Source organism: Balaenoptera physalus, assembly GCF_965194825.1.
Source record: "Balaenoptera physalus genome assembly, chromosome: 2".
NCBI classification, from domain to species: Eukaryota; Metazoa; Chordata; class Mammalia; order Artiodactyla; family Balaenopteridae; genus Balaenoptera; species Balaenoptera physalus.
The window spans coordinates 90,173,274-90,191,510 of record NC_138883.1 but is presented as its reverse complement, the minus strand read 5'-3'; the positions used below and the strand labels follow the sequence as shown (position 1 = coordinate 90,191,510).

Here is an 18,237-nt window from a genome sequence, read left to right as displayed (position 1 = left end):
TAATGTCCACTGAAGTGTAAAGACTGATAGTCATTCAGGCTGGATGGGAGGGGAGTTTGGGGGAGAATGGATACATATATAGGTATGGCTGAGTCCCTTGGCTGTGCACCTGAAACTATCATAATATTGTTAACTGGCTATACTCCAATATAAAATAAAAAGTTTTAAAAAAAAAAAAAAAGACTGATAGCCACTTAGTGAGTTATGTCTGGGTAGAGGAAAGAGAGGAAAAGTTGGATTTTAACATGGGACCATGCCTTACAGCAAAGAAATTTTAGGCAAAATAACCTACTAGAGGGGATGAGGATATAAAAATTTATGGAGAGAGAAATTATAAGCAACTACTTACTTTCCCTCTTAGGACAGCCGTGCCTGAAGACAAGATAACCATTTGGTTTTGCTCATCACACAAGGCTTGAGACAGAGTAGGTGCTCTTTAAATATTTATGGAATGAATGACTAAATGAAAGAACTCTACAGACAGATTCACACATAGAGAAATGAAGAGGAAGGAAGATGAGATTTTGCATGACTGCAGAATACTTAGGGAAATTCTTTTCTACTTCAGAACATGAATAATCCCCCTTTACCCATTTAGTATTTCAGAAACCCAAATCCCCTATTCCGTGGGAAAGAAGAAAGGAAAAGTCTGGCACAGTAGTGTGGACGCACATGAGAGTTGGTGTATGAGGGGGAGAATGAAAGAGAGGCTGAGAAAAGATTTAAACACTGATCCCACATTCCCTTCTCAGGAAAAACTTTGTGGAAGCCAACTCTCAGAAGGAAATTCTAACACTCCAGTCAAAAGACACCCCAAAATCTAAGCAGCAGTTCCTACAAGAGTGGCAGCAGGGAAGAGGGCCAGGGATGCCCCTGCTCACCTCTCCTTCTGTACTCCTCAGGTTCCATCGTCTCCCTGGGGCTTGGCTCCTTCTCACAGACAACACGGAGGAGGTGGAAGGTGTGCTCCTGGGCAGCCCATGTGCGCCCTTTATTTAAAGGGTTCTCCTCTCTTCCACCTTAGCTCCGCCCTTCCGTGGCCCTTCCTCTAGGTTTAATTAATTCCACCCCTTCTTCCCCCAGTCCTTGCTGGGAACAGTGACCACAACTTTAGCTGGTCCAGAGATCGAGGATAAAAGGCACTTCTAAATTAAACAGTGCACTTCGCAGGCAGCCTCCAGGTGGATATGGTAAAGAGCCCTCACTTCTTTCTGGTCCCAGATTCATACGAGAGATCCCGAGCCTCACACAAAGCTCCCAGCTCAGTAGCCCGGAACAAAGGCAAGGGGGTGCAGAATAAGTAGCAAGGATTGTTATTATCATTCCTGCCACTGCGTTCCTGGCAGGGAGGGAGAAACAGGCACTTACAGCAATGCTGCTCTTCTGGCCACGCTGTGCTCAGGAACAGGCAGATGTTATCATCTAACACGACAGATTTTTGTTGTTGTTGTTACTACATAATACTTGTTGCTGTAGAGAGATGAGAAAACGCAGATAAGCAAAAAACAAAACAACAAAAATTGAAACATCACCCAGATTTAACACGTTTAGCACTTAAAAGGCTGTGTATGCGTGTGCTTGTAAAGGGATGTGCAGAAACTACTGTGGGGAAGGGAAACACTACTCTTGGAGCTTTATTTCTGAGTAAAGAGTGATCGAATGCTTTCAGGTTGCCAAAGAGAACAGACTATTTGGTTTGTTTCCAATCTTCATCTTCCTTGTCCTCTGGGTGGAGTTTGATGGTTACCCCTTCCAAGGCATTGCCCCTCCTGCTCCACCTGCCACCTCTCTGGCTGTTTGTCTCCTCCATCTGGCCCTTAAATGTGGGCATGCTTCAGGGGGTTGCCCTCCTCTCATCTTTCTTCCTCGGTGGCCATATCCATTTCTATGACTTTAAATGCTATCAGGTGATATTCTTATAAGTATAAACCCTGTGTCAAATTTATACCATGAGGCCCTCCCAGTCTTCTGAGCTCCAAAACCTTACATCCAACTGCGTAGCTGACAAATAAGCTTGCATGGCTCTTAGGCACCTCAAACTTAACATGTTACAAAACCGAATTTTAGTCTTTCTCCAAAAATCTGCTCCTCGTTCAGTCTTCCCCATCTCAGTTTATTGTACCTCCATCCATCCAAGCATCCATCCATCCGTACAACAGAATATTATTCCATAATAAAAGGGAATGAAGTACTGACACAAGCTACAACATGGATAAACCTTGAAAACACTATGCTAAGTGAAAGAAGCCAGTCACAAAGGGCCACGTATTATAGCATTCCATTTATATGAAATGTCCAGAATAGTCAAATTTGTAGAGACAGAAGGTAGATTACTAGCTACCAGAGTTTGACAGCTAAGGGGAACAGAGTTTGGGTTTTTTTGTTTTTTGTACTGGAGGAGGGGATGGTAGTGATTAAAATGTTTTAAAATTATTGTGATGGTTACCAACTCTGAATATACTAAATGCATTGAATTGGACACTTTAAATGGGGGGATTTACTATGACAAAGGAGACAAGAATATACAAGGGAGAAAAGACAGTCTCTCCAATAAGTGATCCTGGGAAAACTGGACAGCTACATGTAAAAGAATGAACTTAGAACATTCTCTTACACCATATACGAAAATAAACTCAGAATGCATTAGACCTACATGTAAGACCAGACACCATAAAACTCACAGAAGAAAACATAGGCAGGACACTCTCTGACATAAATTTTAGTCATATTTTTTTGGATCTGTGTCCTAAAGCAAAGGAAATAAAAGGAAAAATAAACAAATGGAACCTAATTAAACTTAAAAGCTTTTGCACAGTACAGGAAACCATCAACAACATGAAAAGACAACCTGATGAATGGGAGAAAATATTTGCAAATGATTTGACCAGTAATGGGTTAATATCCAAAATATATAACTCAACATCAAAAAAGCCAAAAAATGGGCAGAAGACCTGAATAGACATTTTTCCAGAGAAGACATACAGACAGCCAAACGGCACAGGAAAAGATGTTCAACATCGTTAATTATCAGAGAAATGCAAATCAAAACCAAAATGCAGTATCACCTCACACCAGTCAGAATGGCTATCATCAAAAAGTCTACAAATTGGGTTTCCCTGGTGGCACAGTGGTTAAGAATCCGCCTGTCAACGCAGGGAACACGGGTTCGAGCCCTGGTCCGAGACGATCCCACATGCCTCGGAGCAACTAAGCCCATGCGCCACAACTACTGAGCCTGCGCTCTAGAGCCCATGCTCCACAACAAGAGAAGCCACCGCAATGAGACGCCCACGCACAGCAAGGAAGAGTAGCCCCCGCTCGCCACAACTAGAGAAAGCCCATGCACAGAAACGAAGACCCAATGTAGCCAAAAATAAAAAATAAAAATTTTAAAATAAAATAAAATAAAAAATAAAAGATTCAGATTTTTCTTAATAAAAAAGTCTACAAATAATAAATGCTGGAGAGGGTGTGGAGAAAAGGGAACCCTCCTGCACTATTGGTGGGAATGTAAATTGGTGCAGCCACTATGGAAAAATCGTATGGAGGTTCCTTAAAAAACTAAAAGTAGAGCTACTGTATGATCCAGCAATCCCACTCCTGGGCATATATCCAGAAAAAAAGAAAACTCTAATTTAAAAAACTACACGTGCCCCAACGTTCATAGCAGCACTATCTGCAATAGCCAAGACATGGAAACAATCCAAATGCCCATCAACAGATGACTGGTTTAAGAAAATGTGGTATATAGATACAATGGAATATTACTCAACCATAAAAAGAATGAAATATTGCCATTTGCAGCAACATGGATGGACCTAGAGAATATTATGCTTAGTGAAATAAGTTCGAGAAAGATAAATACTATATGACATCACTTACATGTAGAATCTAAAAAATAAAGCAAACTAATAAATATAAAAAAAAAGAAAATAAATAAATGGGAGGGTTTAAAGTATGGCAATCTCAATAACGTTACTGATGAAGAAGGAGAAGGAGAAGAAGGAAGGGGGGGGAGGGGGAGGAGGGGGAGGAGGAGGAGAGGAATGCCCCGGGAACATAAGGTCTTTGGTGAACAAATGTCCTGGTGGATTTGGACTCCACTGATATTGTCAATAGTATAAATCTTTCCTAGGAGCAAGAGTAGGAAAAATAGTAATATTGACAGTGATAACAGCTAACATTTATTGAGCACGTGAAAACCAAGTTAGGAACTTTAGATGAAAAAGTATCAGTTATTTCTGGGGCTTCCCTGGTGGCGCAGTGGTTGAGAATCTGCCTGCCAATGCAGGGAACACGGGTTCAAGCCCTGGTCTGGGAAGATCCCACATGCCGCAGAGTTAACTAGGCCCGTGAGCCACAATTGCTGAGCCTGCACGTCTGGAGCCTGTGCTCCACAACAAGAGGGGCTGCGATAGTGAGAGGCCCGCGCACCACGATGAACAGTGGCCTCCACTTGCTGCAATTAGAGAAAGCCCTCGCACAGAAATGAGGACCCAACACAGCCATAAATAAATAAAATAAAATAAAATTTTAAAAAAGTATCAGTTATTTTCTCTTCGCTTCTGCTCCATTCTCTCCCTTTTATTCTTCTGCAACTCCAATTATGCCTATGTTAAACTTTTTACCTTATCTCATATATATATATTTGTGTATACATATTACATATTATATAATATGTTATATAAATTATATTTTTATATTCTTTTATTTGTTTTCCATCTTCTTTTCCCTCTGAGTTTCAGCTTGGAAATTATTCTCTGATGTATCTTTGATTTCTTTCTTCAGATGTTTCTAATATGATGATAAACCTGTTTATTGATTTCCTAATATCAGTTATTATATATTTTTCAGTTGTAGAATTTCCATTTGGTCTTTTTTGTTTTCACAATTCTTATATTCAACAGAGGACACATCCAGATATATAAAGAACACCCATAAATCAATTTTAAAAGACAGTATACCCAATAGAAAAATAGATAACAGATTTGAGTAGGTACTTCTTCAAACAGGATATCTAAACAGTCAATAAATATGCAAAAGATGTTCAATCTCATTAGTCATCATGGATGCTACCACAAAACCCAGAATGGCTAAAATGAGAAAGACAGCAAATATCAAGAGCAATTGGCTCTCATACACTCTGGTGGGAGTATAAATTGAAATAACTATCCTGGAAAATATTCTCTCATAGTATCTTCCAGAGCTGAACGTATTATATGTATATATATATGCTATAACCCAGCAAGTTTACTTCTAGGTACTTAACCAACAAAAATACTTTTATATGATCAACATAAGACATGTGGAAGTATGCTCACAGAAGCAGTATTCCTAACAGGCAAACACTAGATTCAAATGTTCATCAATGCTACGGGTAAATACATCCAGAAAAAAAAATAATAAGTTGCATCCAATCCTCACACCATGTACCTCGATAAATTCCAAAAAAATTAGATTTAAATGTAAAAAATAAAAGCATAAAATTACATGAAACCATCACTATAATCATGGTAACAGACAGTTTCACAGGTGTACGCATATGTCCAAAGTCATCAAATTATATACATTAAATATGCACATTTTTTGGTATATCAATTATACCTCAATAAAGCTGTTTAAAAAATGACAATGAAAATTACATGAGGAAAATTTAGGTGCTTTTCTGGTTAACTTCAGAGTGAAGAATATCTTTCTAACTATGGCTCAAAAGCCAGAAACTATAAATTCAACCATATTTTTAAAAAAACCCAGGGACTTCCCTGGAGGTCCAGTGGTTAAAACTCCACACTTCCAATGCAGGGGGCGCAGGTTCAATCCCTCATCGGGGAACTAAGATCCTACATGCCGAGTGGCACAGCCAAAAAATTAAAAAAAAAAAAAAAAGAAAAACCCATAAGGAAAGTCAAAAGACAATGACAAACTGGGGAAAAATATTTGCAACTCACAGCACAAGGGCAAGAAGAAAAAGACCAGCACTCTGACAGAAAAAATGGGTGAAGACTGGTAAGAGAAATTAGCATAAAGGAAAACACAAAACCCATAACTGAGAAAATCAACCTAGATCTATACTCAACTACATATCAGAATAGCACACCCCCAGTTTGCTAATACAGCATGTGGGCAAGGCTGTAGGGAAACGGGTGCTCACATGGAAAGAGAGGTGGCAGGGCAATCTGGAAATATCTACCAAAACTGCAAATGTATACTTGCCTTTGACCCAGCTATTCCACTTCAGCATATCCTTGTACATGTGTGAAATGACAAGCGTACAAGGTTATTCTTTGCAGCACAGTTTGTAGTAGCAAAAGATTGAAAACAACACAACTGTCCAAGGCTAGGAAACTAATTAAACTAAGGCACATGCACACAGTGCAACTCTACAAAAAAAGGAGTCTGCTCCAAGGGATGAGGAAAACGGCACGGTGCAGAACAGAGTGTACCACTTGTGAAAAAAAAGCAGGGGGAAAATGAGAATGCAGACTATATTTGCTTTTATGTGCCCCACACCCCGTGCAAAAAAAAAAAAAACATTGAAATTATTAGTAAGTAATTAATAATGGTAGTTACCTAGAACAGGAATTGAGCGGATGGGCCCAGAGGTGGGAGGAGGACTTTTCACAGATACCTTTTATAACTTTACTTTTTGCTGTATTTATTTATTTACTTTCTTATTTACTTACTCATTTAATGAGCATTTACTACCTATTAAAATTAAACTAAATAATTTTTAAAATTTTTTACCTTATTTATTTATTTTTGACTGCGTTGGGTTTTCGTTGCTGCGTGCAGGCTTTCTCTAGTTGTGGCGAGCGGGGGCTACTCTTCCTTGCAGTGTGCGGGCTTCTCATTGCGGTGGCTTCTCTTGCGGGCTCTAGGCACGTGGGCTTCAGTAGTTGTGGCACGCGGGCTCAGTAGTTGTAGCTCGCGGGCTCTAGAGCACAGGCTCAGTAGTTGTGGCGCGTGGGCTTAGTTGCTCTGTGGCATGTGGGATCTTCCCGGACCAGGGCTCGAACCCGTGTCCCCTGCATTGGCAGACGGATTCTTAACCACTGAGCCACCAGGGAAGCCCAAAACTAAATAATTTTTAAAATAATGTAATTATAATAAAATTTAACCTTCTTAAAATGGCCTTCAAGACCTTACATGACCTGCCTTTTTCCCCGAGCTTCTCCCTCACTCACACCCCCTACTCCCTTTTGCCACAGCCTCAGGATCACCTTTTAGCTTCTCAAATAGCTCAATTTACTCTCAATTTATTTCCCATCTCATGGGCTGCTTGCCTAAAAGGTGCAACTCAAAATTCAGCTTAACAGCTCTCGTCAGAGGCAATAATGATGAGGCTGGGCACCAGGATCAGCTCTGTGGATCTCCCCATGGATTCCTTTTCTCAAAGGAAGAACAAAACATTCCCGGTAGTTTGTTCAGAGGACACTTGGCAAACTCTGGAGACGTTTATCATTTATAAAGCGGAGGAGGGAGGTGTTATTGGCACCTACTGCGTAGAGGCCAGGGATGCTGCTAAACACCCTACAATGCACAGGACAGCCCACAACACAGAACTACTCAGCCTAAAATGTCAATAGTGCCAAGGTTGAGAAACCCTTGTCTCCTTGAAAAAAAAAAAAGGAAAAGAGCTAGGGTTAATTTCTGACACTCATTACTTGGGGAAGCTTTGTTATCTCCCTCATTCCCCTGTCTGTAATATAGGCACAATTAGAATTATTTCTTTTTTTTTTTTAAACTTCATCTAGAAAAATTAGGAGCTCTGATACACAAGGAGGAGAATGTAAAACACCCCACCACCCAGAGAACCAGAGCTGATTCTCACCCATTCATTCAACAGGTATTTGTCAGGGACCTTCCTTGTGTCCGGCACTCTTGTGAATGCTGAGGACGTCATGGTGAACTCCTCACGGAGCTTACAATCTGGTGGACAGAGAGAAAATAAACAAAGGAAACACATAATATGTCAGAAGTTATAAGTGCAGGGAGAAAAAAAAAAGAAAGCCAAGGAAGGGGTAAAAAGGGTGTAAGACAGGATAAGTCAGAAAAGATCTCCCAGGGCTTCCCTGGTGGCGCAGTGGTTGAGAATCTGCCTGCCAATGCAGGGGACACGGGTTTGAGCCCTGGTCTGGGAAGATCCCACATGCCGTGGAGCAGCTGGGCCCGTGAGTCACAATTACTGAGCCTGCGCGTCTGGAGCCTGTGCTCCACAACAAGAGAGGCCGCGATAGTGAGAGGGCCACGCACCGCGATGAAGAGTGGCCCCCGCTTGCCACAACTAGAGAAAGCCCTCGCACAGAAATGAAGACCCAACACAGCCATAAATAAAAAAAACAAAACAAAACAAAATTAAAAAAAAAAACAAAAAACAAACACCTAAAGTCACCAGATTTTCTGTAGCATTTGACAATTAAAAAAAAAAAAAAAAAAAAAAACTCCCAGAAAAGGAGACATTTGAGCAAAAGTCTGAAGGAGGTGAAAGAAAGTACCTTAGGTATATCTGGACAAAAAATGCTCTAGGTAGAGGGAATGGTACATGCAAGGTAGTACGATGAGAGTGAGCCTCTTGTGTTTGAGGAACAGCTAGGAGGATACTTAGCTTGGAGTTGAGTGATGGAGCCAGAGACTAGGAGGAAATGGGGTCAGAAAAGTAATGGGAAGAGGTGGGTCAGATCAGGGAGGGCCTCTCTAGTCATTATAAGTACTTTACCGTTTACTTTGAGCAGGATAGGAAACCGTGAAAGTATCTGCGCAGAGGAGTAACATGAGCCAGCTTCATTCTTGAAAGAGTCACTCTGGCTGTTGTGTTGGGAGTTGATTTGGGGGAACAAGGAGTCAGGCAGACCAGATAGGAAGCGATTATAATTATCTAGAGAAGAGATGATGGTGGTACTAATGGACCAGTGTGACGTGATCTGACTCTAGATATATTTTGAAAGTAAGACAAACAAGATTTGCTAATGGTTTCGCAGATGTGGGATATGAAAGAAAGAAAAGAGTCAAGGGTGACTTCAAAGTTTGGAGCCAAGAAACAGGAAGGAGTAGAGAGGAGTTCAGTTTTGAGCACGTCAAGTTTGAGATGTGTATTAGAAGTGTCAGTGGGACTATCAAGGGAGTAGTTAGATGAGTCTGGAGTTCATGTAGAAAGCCTGGGCTGCGGATACAAATTTGGCAGTCATCAGCCTACAGATATTTAAAACCTTGAAACTGGATGAGATCATCAAGCAAGTGAATATTCAGATAGAAATACAAGGATGTTGTGTCACGTAGCCTTCCAAATACTTTTGTATTTAGAGTTCTCACACTTTATTCTCCACTCCTGCCCACTCATACTCCCAGTTTTCCTCCCCATCCCATCTCACCTGCCATACTCATACTCACATTGTACGCCTACTTGTAACTCCCTCCTTGTAACTCGGTGTATAGACTCGTCACGTGCACACACCTCACACTTAGACATGTAACATAAAATTTTTGAATGTTTAACATTTTAATGGTTGTATAATATTCTATCACGTGCATATACTGCAATCTTCAACCAATCCTGTATTTGGACAATTAAGTTTTGGGGTTTTTGCTTTTTTGTTACTATTAATAAGAATGAGGTAGAACAATTTTGCCCCTTAGATATTTCCTTAAAATAAATTTCTAGAAGTAGAATTGCTGAGTAAAGGAGTTTTGGTCGGTTTTACAAAATGCCTTCCAGAAAGATAGAGGAAGTGTATCAGTGTTTCCCCATCTCTCCACACGTAGGGACAGTGACTTCTGTTCTCTCTTCCTTTTAGATGTGAACAGATTATATAAAATAAAACTAAAAGTTGTAGTAACGATTCTTCTTTTATACAATTTGCTGTTTGTAATGTTTTATTAAATTCTGCTTAAGAGAACTGAGATGTGAAGTCTTCCATATTTGGTCCATCCTTCCTGCTTATAGCTGAATTTAGCGAAAAAAAGAAGTTAATGGTGTGTGCCTTAAAGCCAGGCAACAACAGAAATAAAAGCCTGGAACTCCAACTTCACTGAGAAACTCCACAAAGAAGTATTATGCTTGTCTGATTAACGGGGGGAGTGTGAACTTCAAATGAAGTGGTGCAACTGTCACTAAGGAAACGAGATTTTGCTGGAAACAGAGGGATTACTAGGACTTAAGACAGGGAGCTGTGCCCTCCAAGTAACTACTTAGAACTGAGGAATTGGTTTCACTTTCAACCATGTATTGAAAGGGGATTTTTGTGCCCATCGTAATGGTATTTTGCCCTCTGAAAAAGCACTGGGTACAGATGTGATACGGATGTAGGCTAGGGTTAGTCTACAAGAGGCTACATGATAGGAGGGAAAAGGAAGTCCAACTTCTTCCAGGGAGCAACCAGCTGTACAAAGAGCAATCAGGCTTAGCTGCTCACTTAGGAAGGTAGCATAAGGATGGAGTTGACAAATACTGCCTTAGGACAGCAGAAAATCACACCTTTTTGTCCAGAGGGAGAGGGTGGGGCTGGGATGACTGACAGTCCTTTATATACCTTCAGCAGGTTCTATCTCTTCCACATATTTCTTCAAAATATACTTAGCAAATGTTTACTATGTACTGACCACTGTACCTTGCACTTTTAATACACACGATTAGATTCAATCTTCACAACCTAGTGAAAGCCATCTTCTATCTCATCCTTGAGAAACTTAGTCTCAAGGAAATTGAAACAATTGGCTAAAATTACACAAAATAATAATTGAAGGGGCCAGGATTTGAACCCAGGATTATCTGATCCAATACCCATGTTCTTTCCATCACACCAGGCTGCTTCTCTCAACTTTGGTATCTACAGACCTCTAGGGTAAGGGGCTAGTGGAATTTTAATTTTTGGAGGCTCTGCTAAATGCTTCTGAACACTTTAGAACACATCATGTGCAATAATCCAAACACTCATTGCCCTTTCAAATGTAATTGAAAACACACAACTATAAAATATCAAAAGAAAAACTTAGTGCAAGAATGGAAAAAAATTACATTAAGTAGTACATTACATCTTCTAAAAATGGTTTAAGTGTGAAAATTAAATCTTTCCCTCACTAATTATCTGGAAAAGCATATATTGTAAAATGGAGACAGTATTCAGCTAAAAGAGAAAAAGATTCAAGTTGTAAATTAAAATTCTATTCCACCTTTAATAGGCTCCTTGAGTGTTAGACCAATATAACACTTGAAATTCTACCTCAGCCTGGTATTGAGAGTTGCACATAATAGATACTCAGTAAACATGTACTAACTGAGACAATTAAAAAAAAATTTAAGTCAGACAGTGGGAGAAGATATTTACAACTCGTGCAACCAGCAAAAGATTAGTTTCCAGAAAAATATTAAACTTCAACAAACCAATAAGAAAAACTACCCAATAAAAAACAGGTCATGAACTAGCAATTCACAGAATAAATGCTAACGGACCAGAAACAACAGGGAAAAAATGTTCAGCCTCACTAATAATAGGGAATTGCAAATAATGAGAACAATTTCATATCAATGAAGGCTGGCAAAAACAGTGTGATAATATCATGTGTTGGTGAGATGTGGGGAAATGAGAATTCTCATCACTATTCAGAGCCACTCTGGAAAGCAATTTGACAATGTCTGGTAAAACTGCCTACCCTCAATCTAACAATTCCATTTTCCGGGGAAACCTGGCACATGCATGCACATAAGAAGATAAACATATGAGGATGTTCATTACATCACTACTTATAATAGCCAAAAATAGGAAGTGACATATCTATACATAGAACAAAGGATAAATACATATGGTATATTTATTTAATTTTATAAGTCAAAATGAATGATTAGATACTCAGATATGAATGTCTAAAATATTGATGAACTGAAAAAAATCAATATGCAGAATGACATATATATAAAATGATAACTTTAACAAAGTTTAAGAACCATAGAAACCTTACCCTATATTTATCAAATGTGGTACACAGAAAAAGCATGAAAATGTAGATAGAACAATACATTTCAACCTCAGGAGAGTGGCTGTCTTTAGGAGAGAGGAATGAGATGAGAAAGGGGAAAAAAGGGACTTAACTACATCTGTAACATTCAATTTCTTAACAGAAAAGATTTGAAGCAAAGAAGGTAATTTTAAGATTTATTAAATTTGTAGAACACTCCCTAACACCATACACAAAAATAAACTCAAAATGTATTAGAGACCTAAATGTAAGGCCAGACACTATAAAACTCTTAGAGGAAAACATAGCAGAACACTCTATGACATCAATCACAGCAAGATTCTTTTTGACCCACCTCCTAGAGAAATGGAAATAAAAACAAACAATGGGATCTAATGAAACTTAAAAGCTTTTGCACAGCAAAGGAAAACATAAACAAGATGAAAAAACAACCCTCAGAATGGGAGAAAATATTTGCAAATGAAGCAACTGAAAAGGATTAATCTCCAAAATTTACAAGCAGCTCATGCAGCTCAATATCAAAAAAACAAACAACCCAATCCAAAAATGGGCAGAAGACCTAAATAGACATTTCTCCAAAGAAGATATACAGATCACCAACAAACACATGAAAGGATGCTCAACATCACTAATCATTAGAGAAATGCAAATCAAAACTACAATGAGGTATCACCTCACACCGGTCAGAATGGCCATCATCAAAAAATCTACAAACAATAAATGCTGGAGAGGGTGTGGAGAAAAGGGAACCCTCTTGCACTGTTGGTGGGAATGTAAATTGATACAGCCCATGGAGGTTCCTTAAAAAACTAAAAATAGAACTACCATACGACCCAGCAATCCCACTACTGGGCATATACCCTGAGAAAACCATAATTCAAAAAGAGTCATGTACCACAATGTTCATTGCAGCTCTATCTACAACAGCCAGGACATGGAAGCAACCTAAGTGTCCATCGACAGATGAATGGATAAAGAAGATGTGGCACATATATACAATGGAATATTACTCAGCCATAAAAAGAAACGAAATTGAGTTATGTGTAGTGAGGTGGATGGACCTAGAGTCTGTCGTACAGAGTGAAGTAACTCAGAAAGAGAAAAACAAATATCGTTTGCTAACACATATATGGAATCTAAAAAAAAAAAAAGGTCATGAAGAACCTAGGGGCAAGACGGGAATAAAGACGCAGACTTACTAGAGAATGGACTTGAGGACACAGGGAGGGGGAAGGGTAAACTGGGACAAAGTGACAGAGTGGTATTGTATATATGGACATATATACACCACCAAATGTAAAACAGATAGCTAGTGGGAAGCAGCCGCACAGCACAGGGAGATCAGCTCGGTGCTTTGTGACCACCTAGAGGGGTGGGATAGGGAGGGTGGGAGGGAGACGCAAGAGGGAGGGGATATGGGGATATGTGTATATGTATAACTTCACTTTGTTATACAGCAGAAACTAACACACCATTGTACAGCAATTATACTCCAATCAAGATGTTTAAAAAAATTTATTAAATTTGGGTGGTAGGTACATGGATGTTTGTTAAATTATTCTCTATGCCCTTCTATATGTTTTGAAGTTTTCATTAAAACAACTGAGTATTAAATTGTATCTAACAAAAGTAGTAAACATTCTTAATATGCTTCAGTGTTTGATGCTGAGAGTCTATTATACTTGGCAGAAATGTTTGGAAGTAGAGTCAGTTCTCTGGCAGACCGAGAATTTTTAATAAAAAGAGACTACAAGATTCATTTAAGTGTAAGCTTTCTTAATGTATGTTATTTTTCTATAGCAAAATATGCAAATGCAATTTAAACTTTAAATAATTCTTGAGAGTTATAAGGATGGCAGGCAAAGGATAATTATGAAAAATAGTAATACAAAAAATGAATGCTTTACTGACTTTTATCTGGCATGCAAGAAAAATATTTTCTTACAGAAAAACCAAGGAGACATTAAAATAATTCATAAAATTCAAAATTATAATCAATAGTAATCAATGTAATTAATCAATAGTAAGACTGTAATTGCGTATATTAATATATGTAGAAAACATTACATATCAGCCATGCACATGAGATCTAAACTGTTGAAATGAAAATTTGAGTAAGCAATTAATAAAGCACAGTGGATAGAATCACAGAGATCAGGTCAAAATTTTTCCAGGAAGAAAACAGTAGTTTTGGGGGGAATTACAATACTTATCTAAAAATGAAGAGCCCCAAGAACTATATCTAAATTATATTCACTACTTGATTATCATTAATGTGAAATATTTTTAAAGGATCTCAGGGTATCAAAATGATGTAAAAAACTATAAGACTATATATTTGGAAAATACTTTTAATAAGTCACAAAAATAATGATATCAAAATTTTGACTTGGAACCAGAAGCGTATTTTCCATCACAAATTACACAAAGTAATCTGAGAATGAATTCAAAGAGCTTACGTCAAACTGAGTCCATGTACATTGAGATGTTCTCACCTAACATAGAGAAAGCAAATAGCAAACATCATTCAAAACTACAAGAGACTAGTTATCTATAATGAAATCCAAGTACAGTAAATATGACTTAATGAAATAACAAATATATTAGTTAGTTCATTCCTAAGTTGATCTGACATGATGGAAGGAGATATTTACTCAATAGAAGCTAGGTGAATAGAAATTTTTTTTGTCTATTTGCTCTATAAGCCTGAGTCCTAATGCCTTGGGAACCCATCCATATGGATATAAAGGTTCCTACAATTGTTTCGTGATTTTATCTGAAAAGGGTCTCCTTCTTGATACATTTTGTCAGTTCTCAACATCTTTCAGGTATTAAGACACAAAGAAACTTTATAGATTTCATCTGGAAGAAACTTTGTACAGAGTAATACAAAAAATTAGTCATATCAGCATAAAGCATCCATGAATATGTCTATCAACTCATCAGTTCCTGTTATGGGCAAGGGTTTCTTCTGATTTTCAATAAATAATATCATAAATGACCATGTTGAAGAAACATACTGGCATAGATTTTCATTAGCAATATGTTTTGGATAAACATTTTGTATACAGACCTTTTTGTTAAAAACAAGTATAGTCCAAATTATATATTTCACATTTATTTCCTTCTCTCTCTAGCTGTTATTTTGAACGTCACAGAAGAAAGCTCTCCAACTCCCAACCCTCCACCATCATAAACAAATAAAGTAATCCGGTGGTAGAGTAAAAGAAAAACTACCTGCTGTTGATATCAGGAAAGATTGACATAAAAAATAACTTCTAAAAGCCAGTAAAAATAAATGACAACACAAGCCCTTTGGGGAAGTAACTGAGACATAAATAAAGTAACAATAAATGAAAATTAGTTGAGAAGCACAGTCTCTGCAGATACCAGTCATCAGATGAGGCTTTCTGAATCATCACAGACCCAACCTAGAATTTGTAACCCCAGAGTTCTAGCGACTGTACCCAGTGAAGTTTTAAAATCTTAAACAAGTAATTAGGCAATCAAGACATCTAATGAACTCAGTGTGTAGACAGTACATAACCAGTACTATTCCAGATGCACGGAACAGAAACTAATTCATTACAAGGAATTAATTCATTAAGCCCTAACATTTAGGGCATTAGAGCTTGATTCTCTTGCAGAACCCTGGTTGAGAAGGGCTGCTCAAGAAGGTGTTTGTTCATTTAAAATCAATATCTCATTCCCTTCACGAATATACAAACAGAAACATCCTTAACCCAATACAAAAATTAATATCCCCATGCATCTTTCTTTACCACACAAATATTGAAATAAAGGAAAGTGTGGACTGTTTTCTAAAAAAAAAAATAAAATAAAGAAGGTGTTTGTTCACACATAAGTGGAAATAATTAGCCATCAATGTGGCAACCTGATGACCTTTAACTATGAATCCATCATTATGTACTGGAAACACATTAAGTGTGGAGTTCTGAAAACTTTTATTATTATTTTATTCTGTCAGTTCTTTTAATCTTCTGCCCATAACATCATTGAGAATAAGTAGAATGCAAAGCTTTCCCAGTCCACCTCAAAACGGAAGCTAAAAAGAGAAAGAGAAAAGAAAAAGCAAATGCTTTTTTTAGTTATAAATTCTTGTTTAAGTTCTGATTTCATAGTACAGTGAGTCAGGTGTAGATGATTAAGGAATTAAACAAGTCCAACATAACAGACTCTGAAAAACGTGGACTTCCCCCAAAGACATTTCAATATCTACCTGATACTATCATACATTTATTCCTCTTAAGTATCAATTACTTTCTCCCATCTATGGCAAACGTTATTATAGATGAAAATTCTTTCTTGCACCAGGTAAAGTTTCTAGCAGAACAAAAGACTAGAAATCAAAGAAGGCATTAAATTCACTTTCAGAAGCTAGTTTCCAACACTTTCTCAAGGATCTTCAGGGCCAATCTGGTCTTGCAAGCAAAACTATACAGTGGGGTGAACACACTGCCCCTGCTCCACTCTGACACTGCATACGTTAGGGTACCCTTCCTAACATAACAAACCCATAAACGCACTAACGTGCTAAAAAACAGACATAGAAGAGCAGCTTCACGCAACTGAAAATATGACTTGGCATTTGTAAAACCCAGTTTTAGATACTTTAAAGACACAGTGTGAAGAATTTATAATATTTTCATACGGTGGAATATGGCCGTAATACACAGAACAAACTTTTTAACATGTGAATAAAATGTGGTCAAAATATAAGTCTACACTGAACATATGTGGAAAAGATATTTAATTGTAAAATAGAAAAGTAGGGCAGAGTACAGTTTTAAGGGTAATTGCTTCTTTATACAGTATAGGTAATCTAGAAGGGTCTTAGGGTTAAACATTTTCATAAAGCAATAAAACATTAAAAAATAAAACAAGAAAAAGGACTTGAAGTTATGTTTACAAAAAAGAAGGAACACTATGTCAGAGTTTAATGTCCATACATTGTGGAATTGAACAATATTGTGATGAGAGCCAGTCACAGCACAGACATACAGCTTTCACAGGGAAAGTAAAAGCTATGTTAGACATATCTGTAGCATCACCGTAGTACAAAAAGTTCCTGTTCTACATACAAAAGCAATTTTTTTCCATAAGAATAATTTCCTGGGGGGTGGGGAATGAGTCCATGAAATATTTCAGAAACCCATATGCTTTGAGTTTTCCAAAAACATTATCTTAAAATCCAGTGCCTTAAAGTGCTTTCATGTGGAAATCATGATGGAAGGCACAGAATAGTTTCACGTCCCCACTATGAAATTTTCAAAAAAGCATAGATTTTGCAGTTTGCAAATTCAAGGTATCTTGTAAGCTGCTCCTTCCAAGAACACTGTCGTTCCAATAAAACCAGCTGCTAGCTTACTTAGTTTCAATGACCTATAGAATAAAAGGGTTTCTTTCTTTCCTAGTAACTTACATCATCTTTGTGGGGAAAATACCTATGCAAGTGATGCATTTTGAAATTATAAAACATGCAGAATATGTACAAACAGAAAGTTTTAAAAATATTTGCTTCATATACATGTAAATCTACTTGGGTATAGCTGAAATTGAACAAATATAAAAATTTGCTTTCTAAAAATCGTTTTCAGAGAATCTGAGACAACTTAAAGCTGTACAAGATTTCCTGGGAGAAATCTTCTCTTCATATAGAAGTTTATACCTACAAGAGTTAATTCCAGCATCAGTCCACCACATAATTATTACACAACATTTGGTCTAATCAACAACGATCACCCTTAAAACTGTTCTGTTTCTGAGAAATTAAGGTTTGTACTAAAATCAAAAAGAATTCACAAAAAACAGTGGCTTATTGTGTTTTGGGATCTCTTCAACAATCTTTATCAACTCATCTGGAACTGTAAAAAACAAAAAAAACTATTTACAGAATTCAGTTTTAAATACATTTCACGACTTCTAAAGTAAAGTTTTATGTTACAAGAATTCAGAGCTCATGGCTTAAGTCCAATTATCAAGCTGCAGTCTCTTTTATTATCCTGTCTTCCCATGACTGCAACTTACTGTGTACAGTTCAAGACTGTATTCTTTCTTGACCAAAAGTAAACTCAAACTATATGTTCATTTCAATTAAACAGCTTCTTTATTAGTCTGAAGACGAGTCATAGCTTCTAATTTCTGTCTGTAGGCCTCTGCTTCCTGTTCTTTCTTTAGAAGTTGCTGTCGATATTTTTGTGCTTCTCGATTAGCTTCATCCAGCTGTTTCTGAAGAGCTTCTCTCTC

General features: G+C 37.7%; 2 protein-coding genes across 10 annotated transcripts in view; both read right to left on the bottom strand.

Moving 5' to 3' along the window:
* The window catches only part of HDC (histidine decarboxylase), a 22,963-nt gene extending 22,031 nt beyond the window's left edge, over window positions 1-932 (bottom strand). Inside the window, exon 1 of the mRNA XM_082453008.1 lies at window positions 882-932. Coding sequence (XP_082309134.1) covers window positions 882-909 — 28 coding nt within the window. The 5' untranslated portion in view covers window positions 910-932. The remainder of the gene's footprint in view (window positions 1-881) is intronic.
* GABPB1 (GA binding protein transcription factor subunit beta 1) overlaps window positions 172-18,237 on the bottom strand; it is a gene marked incomplete at both ends in the record, with an annotated part of 84,043 nt that continues 65,977 nt past the window's right edge. For all 9 annotated transcript variants that reach the window (XM_082453043.1, XM_082453047.1, XM_082453048.1 and 6 more), the window contains one exon: window positions 172-18,237. In XM_082453043.1, coding sequence (XP_082309169.1) covers window positions 18,085-18,237 — 153 coding nt within the window.